This window comes from Ischnura elegans, chromosome 3 (genome assembly GCF_921293095.1).
Source record: "Ischnura elegans chromosome 3, ioIscEleg1.1, whole genome shotgun sequence".
NCBI classification, from domain to species: domain Eukaryota; kingdom Metazoa; phylum Arthropoda; class Insecta; order Odonata; family Coenagrionidae; genus Ischnura; species Ischnura elegans.
In genome coordinates, this window is record NC_060248.1 from 84,590,940 (window position 1) to 84,608,181 (window position 17,242).

The window sequence follows — 17,242 nt, forward strand, 5'->3', positions numbered from 1 at the left end:
ATTTGTTTTTAATTTTCCTTTTAATGTTCCTTTTCTTCCTCTTCAAATACAAATCGAGAAAAATCATCTACATTGGCCTTTACGGTTGATTCTGTAGCATTTCCTTTCCCTTCAGTTGCCTCTATAGTTGCTTGAACAATTTTGTTGAATCATCGCTGAATCTTAGCCTTCTTCATAATTACTTTACCCTGAGGAAAATTCTTCCATTGTGGGACTACAAACAAAGGAAAAGATAACATCAAGAAGCTGAAAGTTTCTAACTTTGATGATACATTAAATAGAAAATTTTTACTAACTGCAAATAGCCTTATTGATGTAGGGTTTGTTGAACATAATTTTTCCAAGCTCTCCATTTCAATTGATGCAGCGAGCAAATTCATTTGTACACATATTTCTGGTCACATGGGCTGAAAACTCCATCAGTATGATCAACTGCAATTTGTCTAAGATGTTAAACCTGTGAGAAAGGAAACCAAATTAAATTTTAACTTTAACATATGGCACAAGATGGGAAAATAGAAAGGGTTAATTTGATGGATGATGTAGATCAGATAACTGTCAATTTACTCACAAATGAATAGAAGAGAGATGAGGTTTTTAGGAGCTCTTCAAAGTTGTTTAAATCCTTCTCGTCATCCAGAGAAGTTTTGGCATATTAGCTGCTTCAAACATCTCATCTTCTGGAGCAATATAAAGCAAATTTTTATTTCCTTTACCTCTCCTGTATGGCTGCAATCTCTTGTCTCGTTTGTAAAAACAAGCGTAAATAATCCGAGAAATGGCAGATTACAGTGAAACAAACGCTCCATTGTTGATTTGAAATGAAGACCGTTATTTATTATTGGCTATTATTCCCGTAGTGACGCATGTACGAGCTCTCACCAAAAATATTATTGAAAACGAGGAGAAGCTTAATTATTCCTTATGCAAATGCAGCAATCAGCGACGATGAGTTATTTAAAAAAACCACGGCGCATTCTAGTTTAGTAATGGCGCGTCACGGATTTCCTTCGAAATATTTTGGCGAAATAGGGGGTCGTTCCCGGGGACTTTCTTGCGGTAAAAGCGAATGATAGACCATTTTTAAGGAACAATTATCATATAACATCATTAAATCTCGGATGAAAATCGATAAAAATATCGAGACCAAAAAATCGCTATCCAATAAAATATCACGATATATACCATCCGATACAAATATCGGGGCCCATAAAAATCGCCTACCGATAAAATACCACGATGTATCATTTCATAAAAAAATCTCCAGCCCGATCAAAATTTGCCTTCAGATAAAATATATCACGTTATATAATTCGATGAAAAAATACCTCCTATTTAATATCGCGATGTACCACACATTAGTAAGTTTTTAACGCACCGATTTATGGTCTAGCATAAACGAAGGCCAACCTTATACATAGCTGTATTTTCCCAAACTAATTTTCCGATGCCAAAACATGATAATTTATCGCACGCGACGACGCGATCGGGTGATAAATCACAATGTTTTATCGCGGCTGCGGCTTTCATGAGACAATAAATCGTGATATTTTATTCAAGCAGCAATTTTTATTGGATGATATTTCGTGATATTCTAGCAGTGGAGAGTTTTTATCGGATCATCAAGCGTAACATTTTATCAAATGGCGATTTTTATCAGGCCCAATATTTGTTATCGGATGATATATATCTATATATTTTATCGAAAGGATATTTCTACCTTATAATAGCATAGTTCCATAGTATTTTATCGGAAGACTATTTTTAACGATTCCGATATTTTTAATGGCTCATTTAATTAACGCACCCGATGTTTTTATTGGACGATACATTGTGATATTTTATCGGTTCCGATATTCTATTGGTCCCGATACTTTTATTGGGCCCTATTTATCGGACAATCATTTATCGATAATGTACAAAACTCAAATTAGCTTTCCCGATATAATTAATTATCACGATATTTCACGATACATATCGCCCAGGGCAAGTGGCGTAGTCACGTCTTGGGGTACCAATAGGGGAAGGGAAGGAGGGGAGAATTTTAAGGGGCGCCGCCTTTTAAATTTAGACCTAAAACCTGGCTATGCCACTGAGTGGCCTATTGGATGTAGCCACTGGCTATTGGCAGATGGGTCCCAGCAATGCCTTCTTAAGCTAACTTAAGCTTAAGAAGGCATTGGTCCCAGGAGTTCAAACCTGGGGTGAAGCTTTAGGCTCCCCAAAATTAATAATTATCTGTAGAACTAGCCCAGGGAAAGGAACTGGCCCCACTCCTTAAGGTGTGATATTCGCATGCCCAGTTGTGTGAAGTGTCAGGGGTGAGCTCTACCCTCACCTTTCCAAACCAACCTTCAGGTTGGAATGCGGGGAGAGTGAGTATTGTAGACAATATTTGACAATTTTTTATAGGTTCTCACTTTTAGTGAAAACTTGTACAAATGAGTTCAAAGTCAAAATGACGTCACTTTGACATCAGAATGACACGCAAAAAGTCACCTTTACGGTCATAACTGAATAGTGACTTTTCGTGGGTCATTTTGAGGTCAAAGTGATGTCATTTTGACTTTTCTTCCTCCTTGGGTATAATGCTACAATTTTTCCTTGTTTATAGGCGTTTTATTATTTTATGGTACACATTTCAAGAATACTTATATGTACTTTTATTAAGCATTTTACATAACATTTAAGGCTATTTCGGTTGTACAAAATTTCTGTTAAAACTAAATGAAGGAAATGGTTCAAGGTATATGAATGGTTCAAGTATGTAAGTCTTGGTGATTACGATCAGCAAACGGCAAATCCCTACTACCCTATATGTGTATACTTCGAGAGCCATATCAGAATTAGATTGTCAAGTTACTCTACACTAATTAAAGCCTTTAAAAATGCTTCAGTAGTTGCAATAACAAGCTCCTCCTTTGCTTTCTTTGACTGAGTGACTGTGTCTTCAAATGATACCTGTGGGATTCGTTTTGCGGGTCCCCTTTCTTTTGCACTTTTATGTGTATCTCTACTGATGTGCTTCAACAACGTGTCACATCTTTCAAATTCAAATCTTTTATCGCAAACTTTGCACAGTAATACTCTGTCTTTCACGTTGAATCCTTCTGAGCTGAATTCACTTGCCCTGGTATGAGCGGTATCACTAGCTTTTGGCATTTTAAAATTCCTTTCCTTCGTTCGATATCTGAACCACAATAAAAAAACAGTCCAACCGCAAAACACAACCACTCACGATGGTGTTTTCAAACTGAGTGATAGGTGGCTGCAGTGTAACCATAGTTCTGTATAACTTACAAATTGGCCGAAATATTTCATGTCATGGATTCCCTTTCTAAACCCCTCACCCAGGTGTTGATGGAATCAGCAGCAGCTGGATACAACAAAATCACTTAGTTTTGATTACAGCTGTTGTCTCGTCTGAAAGCTGCCTGAATTTCACGGCGTCGTGACATGAACAGCAGCCGGCAAAAAGTCGTTTCGTCAGAAAATGGCCTCAATGTTGGTAGTGAAGGCTGTTCGAGTGCTCCACCGGGTAATCTCCTTCATGGCTGCCGATGTTTCGGGGTAAGAGTCGTACTGCATCCTCAGGGCTGAAATTCAACTCGTACCCCGAAACGTCGGCAGCCAGGAAGCAGATTATCTGGTGGAGCACCCAAACAGCCTTCACTACCAACATTGAGGCCATTTTCTGACGAAACGACTTTTTGTCGGCCTGCGTTTACGTCACGACGCCATGAAATTCAGGCCGCTTTCAGATGAGATGACTCTCTGTCACGCTGTGGGCCGCGCCGTGAACAGCGGCCCGTTCCCAGCCAGCGGCCGTGTTTAAGTCAACAGAATTGTTACATTAGACCCACACTCAAGGTTTTCCTGCAACAGGTTATCCAATAATGCTGTCTAATGCGTCATGGTGAGTCACCTGATTTACTGCTCGGCATTGATACATGCCTGGCTAATGAACTTGTATTTCCGCCCTTCTGCGGCCTCATTAAATTTCTTTCAGCACTTTTTAATTCATAATATCTAATTCTTCAGGTGAGAAAGCACCTAATTCTAAATATTTCAGGATTGATACATGGGAATCAAAGAGAGAGGCTGAGATAAATTTAATGGCCAATTCTGGCGGAGAGATCACTACGGTGCACGATATTATGCAGGTGCATTATGCCCGAGACTAAACAAGGCAATTGGCCTTGGAATTGTAATGAGATAGAGCTAATGAACATCGGCAGCGTTAAACAATGAAGGCTTAGGCTTTAATAGATGTGATCTTTTGCTAATTCCCCTAAAATTGCAAAAAAAAACGTGAAATTTCGTTTTTAATTACCGATTTCGTGTTAGTTCGTGTTATTTTGCATTATTTTGCAATATAACATCTCACGAATTTCACGAACCTCTTGTGAAAGGTTTTCATAATTACATCTGAACGAGGTAGCACTAACTGATATGGTAAGTTTACTCAATTTACTCGTCTGGCAGTCTTTGGTGTCGGCACTGGTTCTTTTTGAATATAATTTTTGGTAAAGTGCTCTCTTTTTTTTTTGTTAATGTTTGAAAACTTAAAATACTAATGATGCATTAATAAGATTGATATGATTCAGCAGTAAAATATATGATGCAAGATTTGGATGGGTGATAATTTTGTTAATCACTTCACAGGGATCCCCAGTTTAAAGAAATGTTAGACCTCTTGGCAATGCTAAGGAAAGGACATTGTGATGGACTCAAAGTTAGAATTGGAAGATTGCAGAATCTAATCTCATCATCATGTATTGGTTTGTATCCCTAAAAATACTGTTATTAAACCCACAAGTCCCATAAGTGTAGATGACATGCTTTACCCATGACCTCTGGTTTTGTTTATTAATGCCTTATTGTGGTATTTGTTCTTGATACATTTGGTAAATGTGAAATATTCCTCCTCATGAAATGAATTCGTCTACATTTCAATTGCAGAAAATCTACCACAGACCTTATGTGTCTCTTATGGAAATAGAAAAGCATTGACACATCCTTATTATTGTGAAAAATTAAAACTTTTTGCTCCTCAATCTGAAAAGTCCTACCTTATTTATTGAAAAATATTGTGATCACAATACATAGATGCTCTAGTGGAAACAATTTTGTAATCATGAATGTTATTATGAGGATAATCTATTTTGCTTTTTACACGCTTTTATTTAACTCACTCTGTCTGTTTGTATGTTTAGTTCAAATCTTGCAATCGTAAATTCGACCACTTTCCGACTTACAATCGATCTGAAACTTTACAAGAAGTCGTATTCCCGGTGACAATACAATATTTTACCACTTTCGAACATCTTAAGTGTGTATTTTGATCATTATAAAAATATTAATTTTAAATATGGAATTTTCAACATATTTTTTCGAAAAAAATACGTTATCCAATGTCAATCATGTATTTTGGTAAATCTTTAGAATAGTATAAAATCATTCCAAAAATATGTTTAGTTGCTTTATTTCAGTAAATATACAATTATGAAAGTTAATGACTGATGATTATAAATGATTTTAACACATGTCAAAAGAGCATAACAAGGTAGTTTTTAGTAGTAGTGAAGACTAAAAAGTAGAAAATAAATACTTCTTTAAAAAAAAACTTTTTAAAAAACACACTTTTATTTTGCTTGGAACAAAAAAATATTTCAAAAAATGGACTAAAAAGTAAAAAATAAATTTTTATATGAATAGTTCAAAGAACCTGGGTAATCCATAATATTTTCACTAATAAATTTTTGAAATGATAATTCAAAGAACCTGAGTAATCTATAATGTTTTCACTAAAAATAAAAGCGTGGGGGCCTCACCATAACATATTACTCCATTACATAAAAATAGTACTCCACTAAATTTCTATTACATTTTATATCTAGAACACACCTGATGACACCATATGGTGAGGCCCCCACGCTTTTATTTTTAGTGAAAACATTATAGATTACTCAGGTTCTTTGAATTATCATTTCAAAAATTTATTAGTGAAAATATTATGGATTACCCAGGTTCTTTGAACTATTCATATAAAAATTTATTTTTTACTTTTTAGTCCATTTTTTGAAATATTTTTTTTATTACTTGTTCCAAGCGAAATAAAAGCGTGTTTTTTAAAAAGTTTTTTTTTTTAAGAACTATTTTCCCATTAAAGTGGGAGGATTTTCTGTGTTGTAAATAAGCTTCAGTTTTCAATAAAATTACCAGAAACATTTGATAAAAATCTTAGAGCAAGGTGACATATAGTGGGTTCATATTGTTACTGAAAGTTCATCTTTCAATGTTCATGTTCAAGCCAGTAAATTTTTCTGGAACAGAGCTATCTCATAGGTTTTGAAAATTTGTTGAGACAGATAACCTCTATAAAATATCAATTAAGAAAACTGGGGATGGCATCTTGAGCTTTCTGATTGTCAACAGAAGCACATTCTCCTGCTAATTGATTTTATGGTTTGTTTAAATTAAAAAAAATCATGTTCGCATGAAATATTCTCACGTTTTGTCCCAGTTAATAGGGTCTTGGAATGCTACTTGGGTTTCCCTTGTGGTCAATGTTGACATGGTTTTCGATGCTTGGAGACAAGAGTTGGCTCCTGAAACTTCGCCAGCTGTGTCAACAGGAACCTAGAGGAAACCTGAGTAGCCTTCTAAATGCACATGAACTTCCATTTTTTTTATTCAATCTACTTAAATTGTTATTCTGGAAGACTTATACCACATTCATTCACTTTCTATCTTTCAAGATGGGCAATAGACCCACCCTGTAGCTGATTCTCAGGAAAGGGAAACCTTGTTATCCTTGGAATATGTAGGGCTTCAACAGACTGAAAGTATAGCATCTGGTCAAAATACATGTTTTCAATGTATGTTAATAAATGCATTATGAATCATTTTTTACAAAAAGTTTTTTTTCTTTATCCACAGAACATTTGGACTTCATGAACACTGTTGATACTTCTGAGATGTCATTCCGTAAATTTAAACAATTAGAACATGAATATATTGGTTACCAGAGTTTAACAGATGTGCCAAGGGCATTGCAGTTTGCAGAGCCATTTGTGATTCTCTCTGTAAGTTGAACTAACTCTAAACATCTTTCTAAAGCCAAAATTCTATCTTAAATTGCGATACCCTTAGTAAAAAAATATGAAAAAAGGCTTATCATGAGTCATTACTATGCATCTGCAAAAGAAATTCCATTCAGCTGAGTAGAAGGGCCAAAACTTTTGACGATGGATCACCAAGGTCTATGGTAGACAAAATTATGGCTAATGAGGCATTATTATAGGAGAATTTTCATTTGCTGCCCCCTTAGTTTGTAGATGATGTCATTTTTCTTCATTAAAAACAAGCTTCCCCACATTAAATTGCACTGTTCTACTTCTAAAAATATATGAGGCATTCTCCCTAAAATTACTGATATCTTTCATTGAATTTTCTATAAGACTCTTAAATACTATTTTGTTTTGAAAAGGTAGAGTTTTAACTCAAAGCCAACATGGGAAATTTTGGATAATCTAAGATCAACCGAAGGACTACATGCTCGCAGCCAATTGCTTGGAGTGCTTTTGAAGAGAGAAGGCCCAGACTATGAATTTGCTGGTACCACTGGTATGTTCCTGTTAAATAAAGCCATCATAAAGCCAACAAGTTATGTGTATCATGCCTAGTTTTTTGTATAAACCTCATATATGTGTAGTTTTTCTAAGCAATTTGTGATAAAGAAGAATGGGTCCCGTGTAACGCAGAAAAAAATTCCGTAAGGCACTGAAATGTGTGCAAAACCACATTTTTCTATTTAGGGCTCAGTATCCATTAAACAAGCAGATGACCTTTTCCTGTTAGGTCATTGAGTCTTCTACCCTACTAAACCAATGTTGCTCTCTGAGATTCAAGTGGAGAACCTCTGTATTTCTCTGATACTTCTATTGATAGCTGTCTTTTAATTTTGTCTATGGCTGTGAAATCCAGCAATTGAAAAATTGTTAGCATTGGTATTTTTTGCCTTGAGTTTCAGGAAAAGTAAATAATTGTTTATTTAATTTATTGTTGTTACTAATATTGCAATCAATAAACATGTATGTATAATCTTCAATATTTGATCTATTGTTAAAGGCATGTAAAAGGCAAAGTCAAATGTGTGACAATTCTTGCCTAGAATTAAGGCGGTAGTGATGAATAGTTCATATTATGTGACTTATGATTATGTGAATTGAAAAGTGACAAATTTCAACTGGACAGTTGGGGCTGGACATCATTTTAGCTCTTCAATACATTTATCGACCTAAAAGATTCAACAAATAGTGCTTTTTTCCATGCACTGAAATTTTCATGATAATAATGATGCTTTGGTAATGGTATTTCATCTCCCTTTAAATGGCTGGTATCTCATCACCTTCCTTCCCCCTGCAATGTAGCAATTTTTTTCAATGGTATTTATTGTTCACTTGTCAAGCATCATTTTCCTTTCGTGCTCATTGGTTCAATCATTTTTCAGTTCAAGAGCAGCTTGCATTACTCTATCATCAAGCTGGGTGCTTACGCCATTGGGCTGCTGTTAGGCATTGCTCCAGTCTTCTAAATTTCACTGTAGATAGTATCAGTCCTTTCATCACAACAGTCTTAGTAAATGGAAAACAGGTACATATTTATTTTATGTATTATTACTTCTTGGAATTTTTAATGTAGTTTCTTAGTTGGGATTGCTTTTTGCTTTCATTGGATGCATGGCTTATGAATTTTGTAATTTCCATTTGTAGTTTGCTATCAACAATTCTAAGTTGTTGAATATTCCCTTTTCTATTATCTTGCCAATTTTTCACTAAGTCAAGTTTTTTCATTTGATGTTTTCTTTCTTGCGAGTGACCTATGTTAATGGCTTCAACATCCACTCCATTCTGTGAAAATGTTTTGAATATTTTTAAATATTTATGTTTCCTACATTATGTGTTTTTATTAGAGATGTGCAAATAGTATCCGCGAATACTCGAATACCTTGAATAGTAGAAAGTATTCGATATTCGAGGTCTCGAATAGTTATGCTAAAGGTACCGTCTCGAATACCTCAAATACTATAAATTTCGCATCATACAGAGTCTCAAGCACGTCGTTGGTAGTTGACTCGGAAAAATGTAGAGAACTGTAGTCATTTAGTGCATGCAGTGCCATTTTAGGCAAGTTGACGAATTACATGAAATTCGTGGATTTGAGCGGTGAAAAGAGTTCGACGTGGGGAACTGAAAATGATCGAGTGAAAGAATCCGAAAATCCCTGATTCCCCCCACCAGGAGAACCTCAGTGCCGTGGGATAGTAACTACGTAGTATAATTCCCAAAATCCGCTACCCCCTCCATTCATCAGCCCTCGGCCCCTCCTCCTACGCTTTCCTCCTCTCCGAAATCAAACAAAAGGTACCAGCTTGCGTAGGGTTCGTATTAGGAAGACCATAAATCAAAAGCTTCAAAAGAAAATATCAAGTTACAGGATATAAATAGAATCGTGTTTCACCCTTCCTTCTTTCTTTTCTTCCTTCTTTCTTCCCCACTGACCTTTTTCTGCCTACCTGCTTCGAAGTTCCCCATTTCTGGAGGTCAACCACTGCATGAGTCATCTATTAGCGCAAAAGGTGTCTAACAAAGACTATCGGCAATTGATATTACACCTTTATTGGATTGAAATATTAGTAATGTGCACGTAATTTAAAAAAGAATAAGACCAAATACGACATATTTCTGACTTTATTTAAGCATTTTACGAAAGGAAATAAATGTCAAAATACAATGGAGACTTAGCATTCCGGCAAAACTCGATATCCTCGCAGCTGAGCTTCTTGGAAGTTGATGCAGTATTTTTTTCCGAAAACATATATCAAGTTACAGTTTATGAGTTAATGCTATAAATCTCTTTTGTTACAGTCGTAGAGATATTTTCTCAGGATATTTGGTTTCTCCCTGCTAGCAATTCGAATTCATCTGCTTATCTCATGAGAACTTCCAACGATGGACTGAAAATAATCGAAGAAGAGGAAAATCCGGTGGAGAAGCGTGTGTATTTTGCAAAATGCCTCGGATTGTCCGCTAGCACTTGACAGTAGGAGTGGGGGTAAAGCGAACTACCTGTTGAAAATAAGAAGTTGGATGAAGCCGAGTATCAAATGGGTGTGCCGCTGAAAGGGCGTTTGGTAGATAAGAATGTAAGCATCAGACAAATCCATTGAAGCAGTGTAAAAGCCAAGACAGCATGCAATCATTTTTTCGCGAGGTGGTGTCTCCCCTTAGGATGTTTAAGAGAGATGTTAGTTGAATCAACTATATGCCCAAATTGTTTCCATACAATTAAAATATTCCATTAATCAGCTAAATTCCTGTTTGAATCCTTTAAAGGAAATCACAAGTACGCGCCAAAATCCTTGGTTTCCTGTTGCATAGGCAACCTAGTCAAACATTCCCGCATTCATCGTTTCTTTCGTCCATCCCCTTGAAAAACAATAGATCGAGGTTCCACTGTATACCTTTTTATTTATACATTCATCAAGGGAAATAGAAGAATAAACGTATGTTTAATATGCTTTGCCCAGTTCTAGTATTCGAGGTATTCGAATATTCGAGCAATGATTTAATATTCGAATTCAATATTCGAGTTTGAGAAATCTGCTATTCGACCCATCTCTAGTTTTTATGAATGTGTTAAATTTAGTAAAATTAAGTGTAGAACCAATCATGAAATGGAAGCAACCCATCCTTAGTAAATATGATTATGCCTGAAATGCTTATTTTGAAGAGAGTGCCTGTGATTATGGAATCAATCAATTGTTATCAATTCCATTTCTAAATCATGATTGGCGATGGAAAGGTTGAAAGAAGATCCTTACCATGAGGATTTGTAGTTTTTCATCCAACATATTTATAAGATGCGTAATGCTGAATGATACAAATTTAAGGTATACTAGATAATGCTAATTTCCCATGATCCTTTGAGAATATATTTAGTGCAGTATTTCCATTTTAGACTTCTTTCAAAATTTCAACCTTTTTTTTTCATGTCTGATATAGATTTGAATTTTGGTCCAAAAGAACCTTCACTCAGTGGGCTGAAAGAGACAGTCAAGGAATCGACGTTGCTTAGACAGTTACTGTGAGATACAGAACAGAGAAAGTGAGAATCTTCAAAGAAGTTATTTCATAATATGTCTATGCACATAGTGTATATTTCACAGTTTATTTTAATTATGTCAATGGGCACGCTTGGTACTAAATATGTTAATGATTTCATTTAAGGAGAAATACCATTTTCTGTGGAAGTAAGTTCACTTTTGTTTTTCAGACTGAATTGCTGTAATTCATGTGTGAAATACATACATATATATTTAATTTTATAAACAAGTCCTATGAGTGCAACTAATTGTTGGGTTGAGATCTTTAGTACACATACATGATATTCACGCAATCATTCAATGAGATAATTGTCAAGGAACTCAGCCTAAAATTATCTTTTTATTTCAGATAACTGTAGGGGTTATAGGCCATGAGGAAACTGTGTTTGATAAGCCGATGACACCTAAAGAAATTCAATCAGTCATGTATAATACAATTGCCCCATATGATACAATCCAAGCTGTACTCCAACAGGAAGTTGTCTTATACTGTGGAAGATTGATTGGGACTTCACCTCGGTTGTTCTCTGGAATTTTGAAAATCCGTGTTGGGTAATGTTTTATATTGAACTAAGTCACTTGAGGCTGTCAATTTTCAATAGCCTCTATAATTATTCTATATCAACAAACGTTTGTACTTTTTTCTGAATTTTATGTGAATTAATTTTTTCAGCCATTTTCTTTGTACTGAATGCTAAAGTGTTGTTTATTTTCCATTAATCTAACTAATAATCATTATTGATTAAGTATTCACGAGAAATCAGCCGGGTCAAGATTGACATTGCTGCCAACGCTTCAATGGCCTTCTCTGCCATCATCTTCAGGGTGCAAGAGAAGGCCATTGAAGTGTTGGCAGCAATGTCAATCTTGACCCGGCTGATTTCCCATGAAGACTTCAACAACAAGATTTGCCGGGAAAGTACCAGATCCTTCATCAAATAATCATTATTTCATGATAAATATTATTTTTTCTTTATGTCAATTTTGGTGTAGGAATTGAATTGTTTAAAATATGTACGTATATTCTCTTCTAAAATATTTTGCAATTTATTACTTCTTAGGTTAATGCTTGAAGTACATTACTTAATACTATTATTTTTCTTGTGAAAATATTTTATATACTTTCACAAGAATAATTAATTAAATTTGTTCAGTAAAATAATTTATGAAGTTAAAGAGACACAAATTTTCTAACCGTGTAAAAAGAGGGAAGTTCCTAAACCAGTACTCCAGCCCTTTCTCCCTTACTACCCTCCCCATGTTAACTCTGTGGCTCTCAGCAATGATTACCTGCTGCTGAAGACCTTCATTTTGTTGGCACTAAGGGCCGTATTCTTAGTCGACCCTGTAGGGTCAACCGACCCTGGATACGTCATCAGCCCCTACATAAACCGATCTCGCCCTACATACGCCACATCAAGCCCTACATATGGCCATTTTTGGAACTAAACGGGCCCTACTTGAAGTAGGATACCTGAACCAACCCTACACCCTACCAAAACATGGCGGCCAAATATCGTCTGCTGATCACTTCGATTAAAGAATCTACGTTACAATGGATATTAAGGGAGATGACCTCACACAAGCCATTTTAAAATGTACAGTAACACAGCGGAAATGTAATAATACTATCACACTATAACCACCAAGTTAAATAAATTATAAAATTGACTGAACTAATAAGAACAATATTGCGGTATACATCACCTTGTTTCTACGAATATATAATAATATTTTTCACGTTTGGCACTTGGTATACTTTTGGGAAACTAATACTTCGTTTACGTATAACCATAGAAAACGTATTTTCATGCCACTATTTGCCACATAATAAACTTAACTACGGAAGGTGAAAGCGAATAACGAACCTTGATGATGCAACGTAAGTTCCCACGTCAATGCTCATATTTGCTCCGTACTTATTACTATCTTGTACAGACCGCTTTTGAAGTAATTTAAAGACAATTAGGTTCTACTTTTGGCTCGATATGAGAGTATTTGTAGCGATTATTAAGGTACCGACATGACCTGGCAGACGACACCTATTGTTTATTTACCTTAAGCCGTTGCCCTAACAGTATGCCCGAAAATTATCGGATGTCTTTTCTTATTTTCATACTTTTGTTAGTTCCCATTATGCCACCAGAGTGGAAAGTAGGCGCTGCGCCATCATCTACGTCATTTCAGGCAACTTGACAACGGAATCACCCCCCACCACTTATGTAGGGTCGACTGAAAAACGCATGTAGGGGCCTTTTGTTATGTAGGGACGGATATGTAGGGTCGACTAAGAATACGGCCCTAAGGCTCTAATGCTACAGAGAAACAAGTTTTGCTCTGCAACAAAGGCCTAAACTGCTGTGAAAGTGATAATTAAAGAATTATCAGTCTTTTTCAATTATTGGATTCAGATTTGCTCTTTGTTACCATGGATAATAAGTGTTCAGTTTTACTTTGCCATTCCCTAACTCACACAAAATTATATACAGAAACTGCACCATCATAGTTGGCTGTACCATTTCACACAACAAAACATTTTGCATAGCACATATTTATAATTTAAATGCAGCCAAAAGGGCCTGCAAGCTTTTATTACATATAATAATTTGTTGATTTTCAGAATTAATTTCTGTACTGTATTGTAAATTCATGTTTACATAATTGATTTTGATCCAGAACTAGTATGCAAGTTAAATGAATTTGTACAGAGACTTTATTACCCCATAATGATCTCTTAGCTTGTATTGTGGTAGGTTTTTGACCTTATGCTTTAATGCTCATTGATTTTTTCTGCTTTGTAATAATCAGTCAAATTAATTTCAGTTGGGTCCTTGAAGCCATGAAAGTATACCTGAAAATAAGTACTCCAGCTAAAGGAGAATGTAAGCCCCTGGAACATCACAGCCCAAGTGAAGTTCGTCTGCTATTGCACAAAATATTATCTGTGCGGGAGTGGGCTCAGCAAGAGAAGTAAGTTAAATAATTTTGCTTGAGCTTAAAATAATTTAGTATCTTTAGTCATTTTACATATTTTTTTGTTCATCATTATGTATGTTTGCATGACATACTTGTGCATAAGTCTGTTCTGGTGGATCCTGAACATTTGATCTTGAGTCTTATTAATATGAATAGCTTCTTCAAATATGGTAATACGGTGGAGCATCCCAAAACTGGCACCATCAGGACTTGGGTGATGCCGGATTTGGGATTTTGCGGAATTTCCTCGGCCTGTGGTAGCCAACAGTATAATTGGGGGGTATGCTATGTTTATTACAATGGAATTCGATAAGTTACAACAAAATGAGGTGAAATTCAAATAAAATATGTTTAATTATAACATAACTTGTGATTACTTAGAAAGTAATTGTTTCTAAATTTTAAAACAGCCAGCCATATTCAAACGTCAGATAGTATTGCAAAATGGCCAAGTGAAAAGAATTCACATAACATTAATACAAATGTATGTACCACAGAATATCAAACATTAAATGTTATTAGTCAAAAAATAAAGTTGATGAGACATTTTCAATGCGTTTGAAGTCATTTGCAAGCCATATTCACTGTGTTTTATGTAGATCAATGAACTGTCTGCGATCTATGTTGTCAATGCTCACAATATTGTGCGGGTGCTCCATCTGAGCAAATATCCATCCATATATCAAGAGTGATTGAACGTATACTGATGGAGGAAGATTCTTGCCAGTGGGAGAAGGGTTTCATCACGTGGGCCATGTTAAATCAAACTGGTGCTCGATCTTCTACTGCTATTTCCAATATGTGACGCTCACATCTTGGTAGTAAGGTATTGACGCAACATGCTGCGTATGGCTGCCTCTTCAATTGTTTAGTAGAGATCTTTGATGTACAGAACCTTAATACAATCCTACGATAATTTTTTACAGTAAGTAATAATGAGAAGATATTTAAAAAGTCTTCTGTTACTCATGTCAATCTTATGTGTGCTCTGCATAATGCAAGACCATGAAGGGTCGAGTCCTGCCAGGCCAAGTTGAGTCATCTAAGCATTGCATGGGCAGTGCATGTAGCATTTTCTGATGCGACATTTAATTGTTATGAGAGTAACTGGGTGTCCTATTGTTGATAGATACAACAGACAGTACTTTTTTAAGAGTGGGAAACAATTTCAGCAGGGAAGGATGAATGCAATCATTCAGAAAAAGTTATGTTTCCCACAAAGCACGCCTTGGAAATGTGTGTAGCCAAATTATGGGTGTTTCCGTACTAGGGAATTCTGGATTCGGGGATGCTCAACTGTATACAACCCAGAACATAACGAAGTTGAAAGGATCAGAAGTTTATTTCATGGTAACTAAGGATGAGTCGGTTCTCGGTACCGGTCCGGTTCTTCCCCATCAGTTCTTGGTTCTTGATACTCAGTTCCAAAACTGAACTCTCATTACCTGAATCCATGGCAAATTTAAATGAACAACCACAAGAAGTGAATGCAAATTATTTCTCTAAAAATGTAAATAAGGAGAAAGCTCTGGAAAAAAGTTAGATCATCTCCATAATTTTATTTACCAAGGAAATTTTTAAAAATAAGATGTAGTTAAATAATGCTTGATCAACAAATATGTCACATTACATCAGGCAGCCACTGGTTCTTTCTCCAGGTTGTGTTTAAAAAAATTCAACATTTTTACCCAATCTGGATCTAATCTATTCTTTTTTTGACAAATATTCCCTGCAGCACTGAACAAGCATTTACTGAAAACAGTAGTGGTCAATGTTGATTTTGAAGGGCAGCGCAAAATAAGCTTGGAGTGCAGTTTACATACTGCATGGGTCTGGGGTAAATTTCATTCATTTTATTCTCTATAAAAGTTACATTGATTGATTTAAACTTTTAACCAATAAAGATTATTGCACTTTGAAATTACAGCAGACTCCTGTTTATTCAGCTGCGATTTATCCGGGTTGAAGTTTATCAGTGCATGATTTTCACTCTTGCTCAATTTTTTCTGTGATCTATATAAAAAATAAAATCGGACACAAAATCATCTGAATTACTGCATTAATACGAGGATACACCAGGCTTATTATTTCTGTTAGAATCCCTTTTGTAAAACGGAAGCGATCGCGTGCTAGCTGCATTGACGGGAGAGCCGTGTTCCTGTTTTCCAAGCCTTGCAGTGCGCGACCTCACTCCATGATCACGGATACAGGTCACGCAGCAGTTGCAACCCGGGCAACTTGTGCGAGACGCGACTACGTGGCGTGGTGCCTGACAGTGTAGTTTCCAACGTCGAGCAGTGGTTTAGAAGCATTCGTGCACACCTCTTTACTGTATCTGTGATCACACAGCCACAGATGTGTGGTTTTCGAAATCAGGCCTTATATAGAGCATTAGTAATGAGTACAACCATGATATCGTTGCTAAAAAGATTGCGAACTGCTGAAGAAAGCTCTCATTGAGTCCCGGAAGCACTCCAAAATAACATAATATGTACCTGCATAAATAATATTATATTGTTTGTTTTAGGTAAATTAATAACATTGGAAGACGTTCAAGTAAAAGTTTGGGTTATCCGTGTTTTCCGATTATTAGCCCGGATAATCGGGAGTGTGCTGTATATTGTTTTTTTAATTATTTTATTGAAGAGGCAGTAAAGTGATGTGGAGCATTCTGGTCCTCCGGACGATGTGAAATAGATTATTGGCCCTTTGCATTAAATAAAGGTTGAAGACCCCTGGCATTGATAGTTAGCATAGCATCAGGATCAATAGTGAAACTCCCAAACTTCTGACGACATCATCCTTTAATTTGTTGTATAAGAGTTTATATTTATTAATATGAGTCCAAAATATATTCTGTATTCTGCAATGTAGCTCTGTAAATTCTTGCATTAATTGACAACTTATTCGCAAACCTCACTGCCACAGTTCTTATGACCTCAACACGCTTGTACAGGACACCATGGATAAACTGAGTGGCCGCGGCCTAGACTGTGCTGTAAATATTTCCACCGTTCGGGTGCCGCTGTGACCACACGTACAACTGCTTTCAGATATAACAACCCTGCTAGCACATTATAAGTCATTGAGATAAGG

General features: G+C 35.9%; 1 protein-coding gene across 2 annotated transcripts in view; it reads left to right on the forward strand.

The window, feature by feature from the left end:
- The window catches only part of LOC124156094 (probable phosphorylase b kinase regulatory subunit beta), a 61,531-nt gene that overhangs the window by 38,964 nt on the left and 5,325 nt on the right, over positions 1–17,242 (forward strand). For both annotated transcript variants that reach the window (XM_046530415.1, XM_046530416.1), the window contains 6 exons: positions 4,666–4,781; positions 6,943–7,088; positions 7,497–7,629; positions 8,516–8,658; positions 11,520–11,722; positions 13,994–14,140. In XM_046530415.1, the coding sequence (XP_046386371.1) occupies positions 4,666–4,781; positions 6,943–7,088; positions 7,497–7,629; positions 8,516–8,658; positions 11,520–11,722; positions 13,994–14,140 (888 nt within the window). The remainder of the gene's footprint in view (positions 1–4,665; positions 4,782–6,942; positions 7,089–7,496; positions 7,630–8,515; positions 8,659–11,519; positions 11,723–13,993; positions 14,141–17,242) is intronic.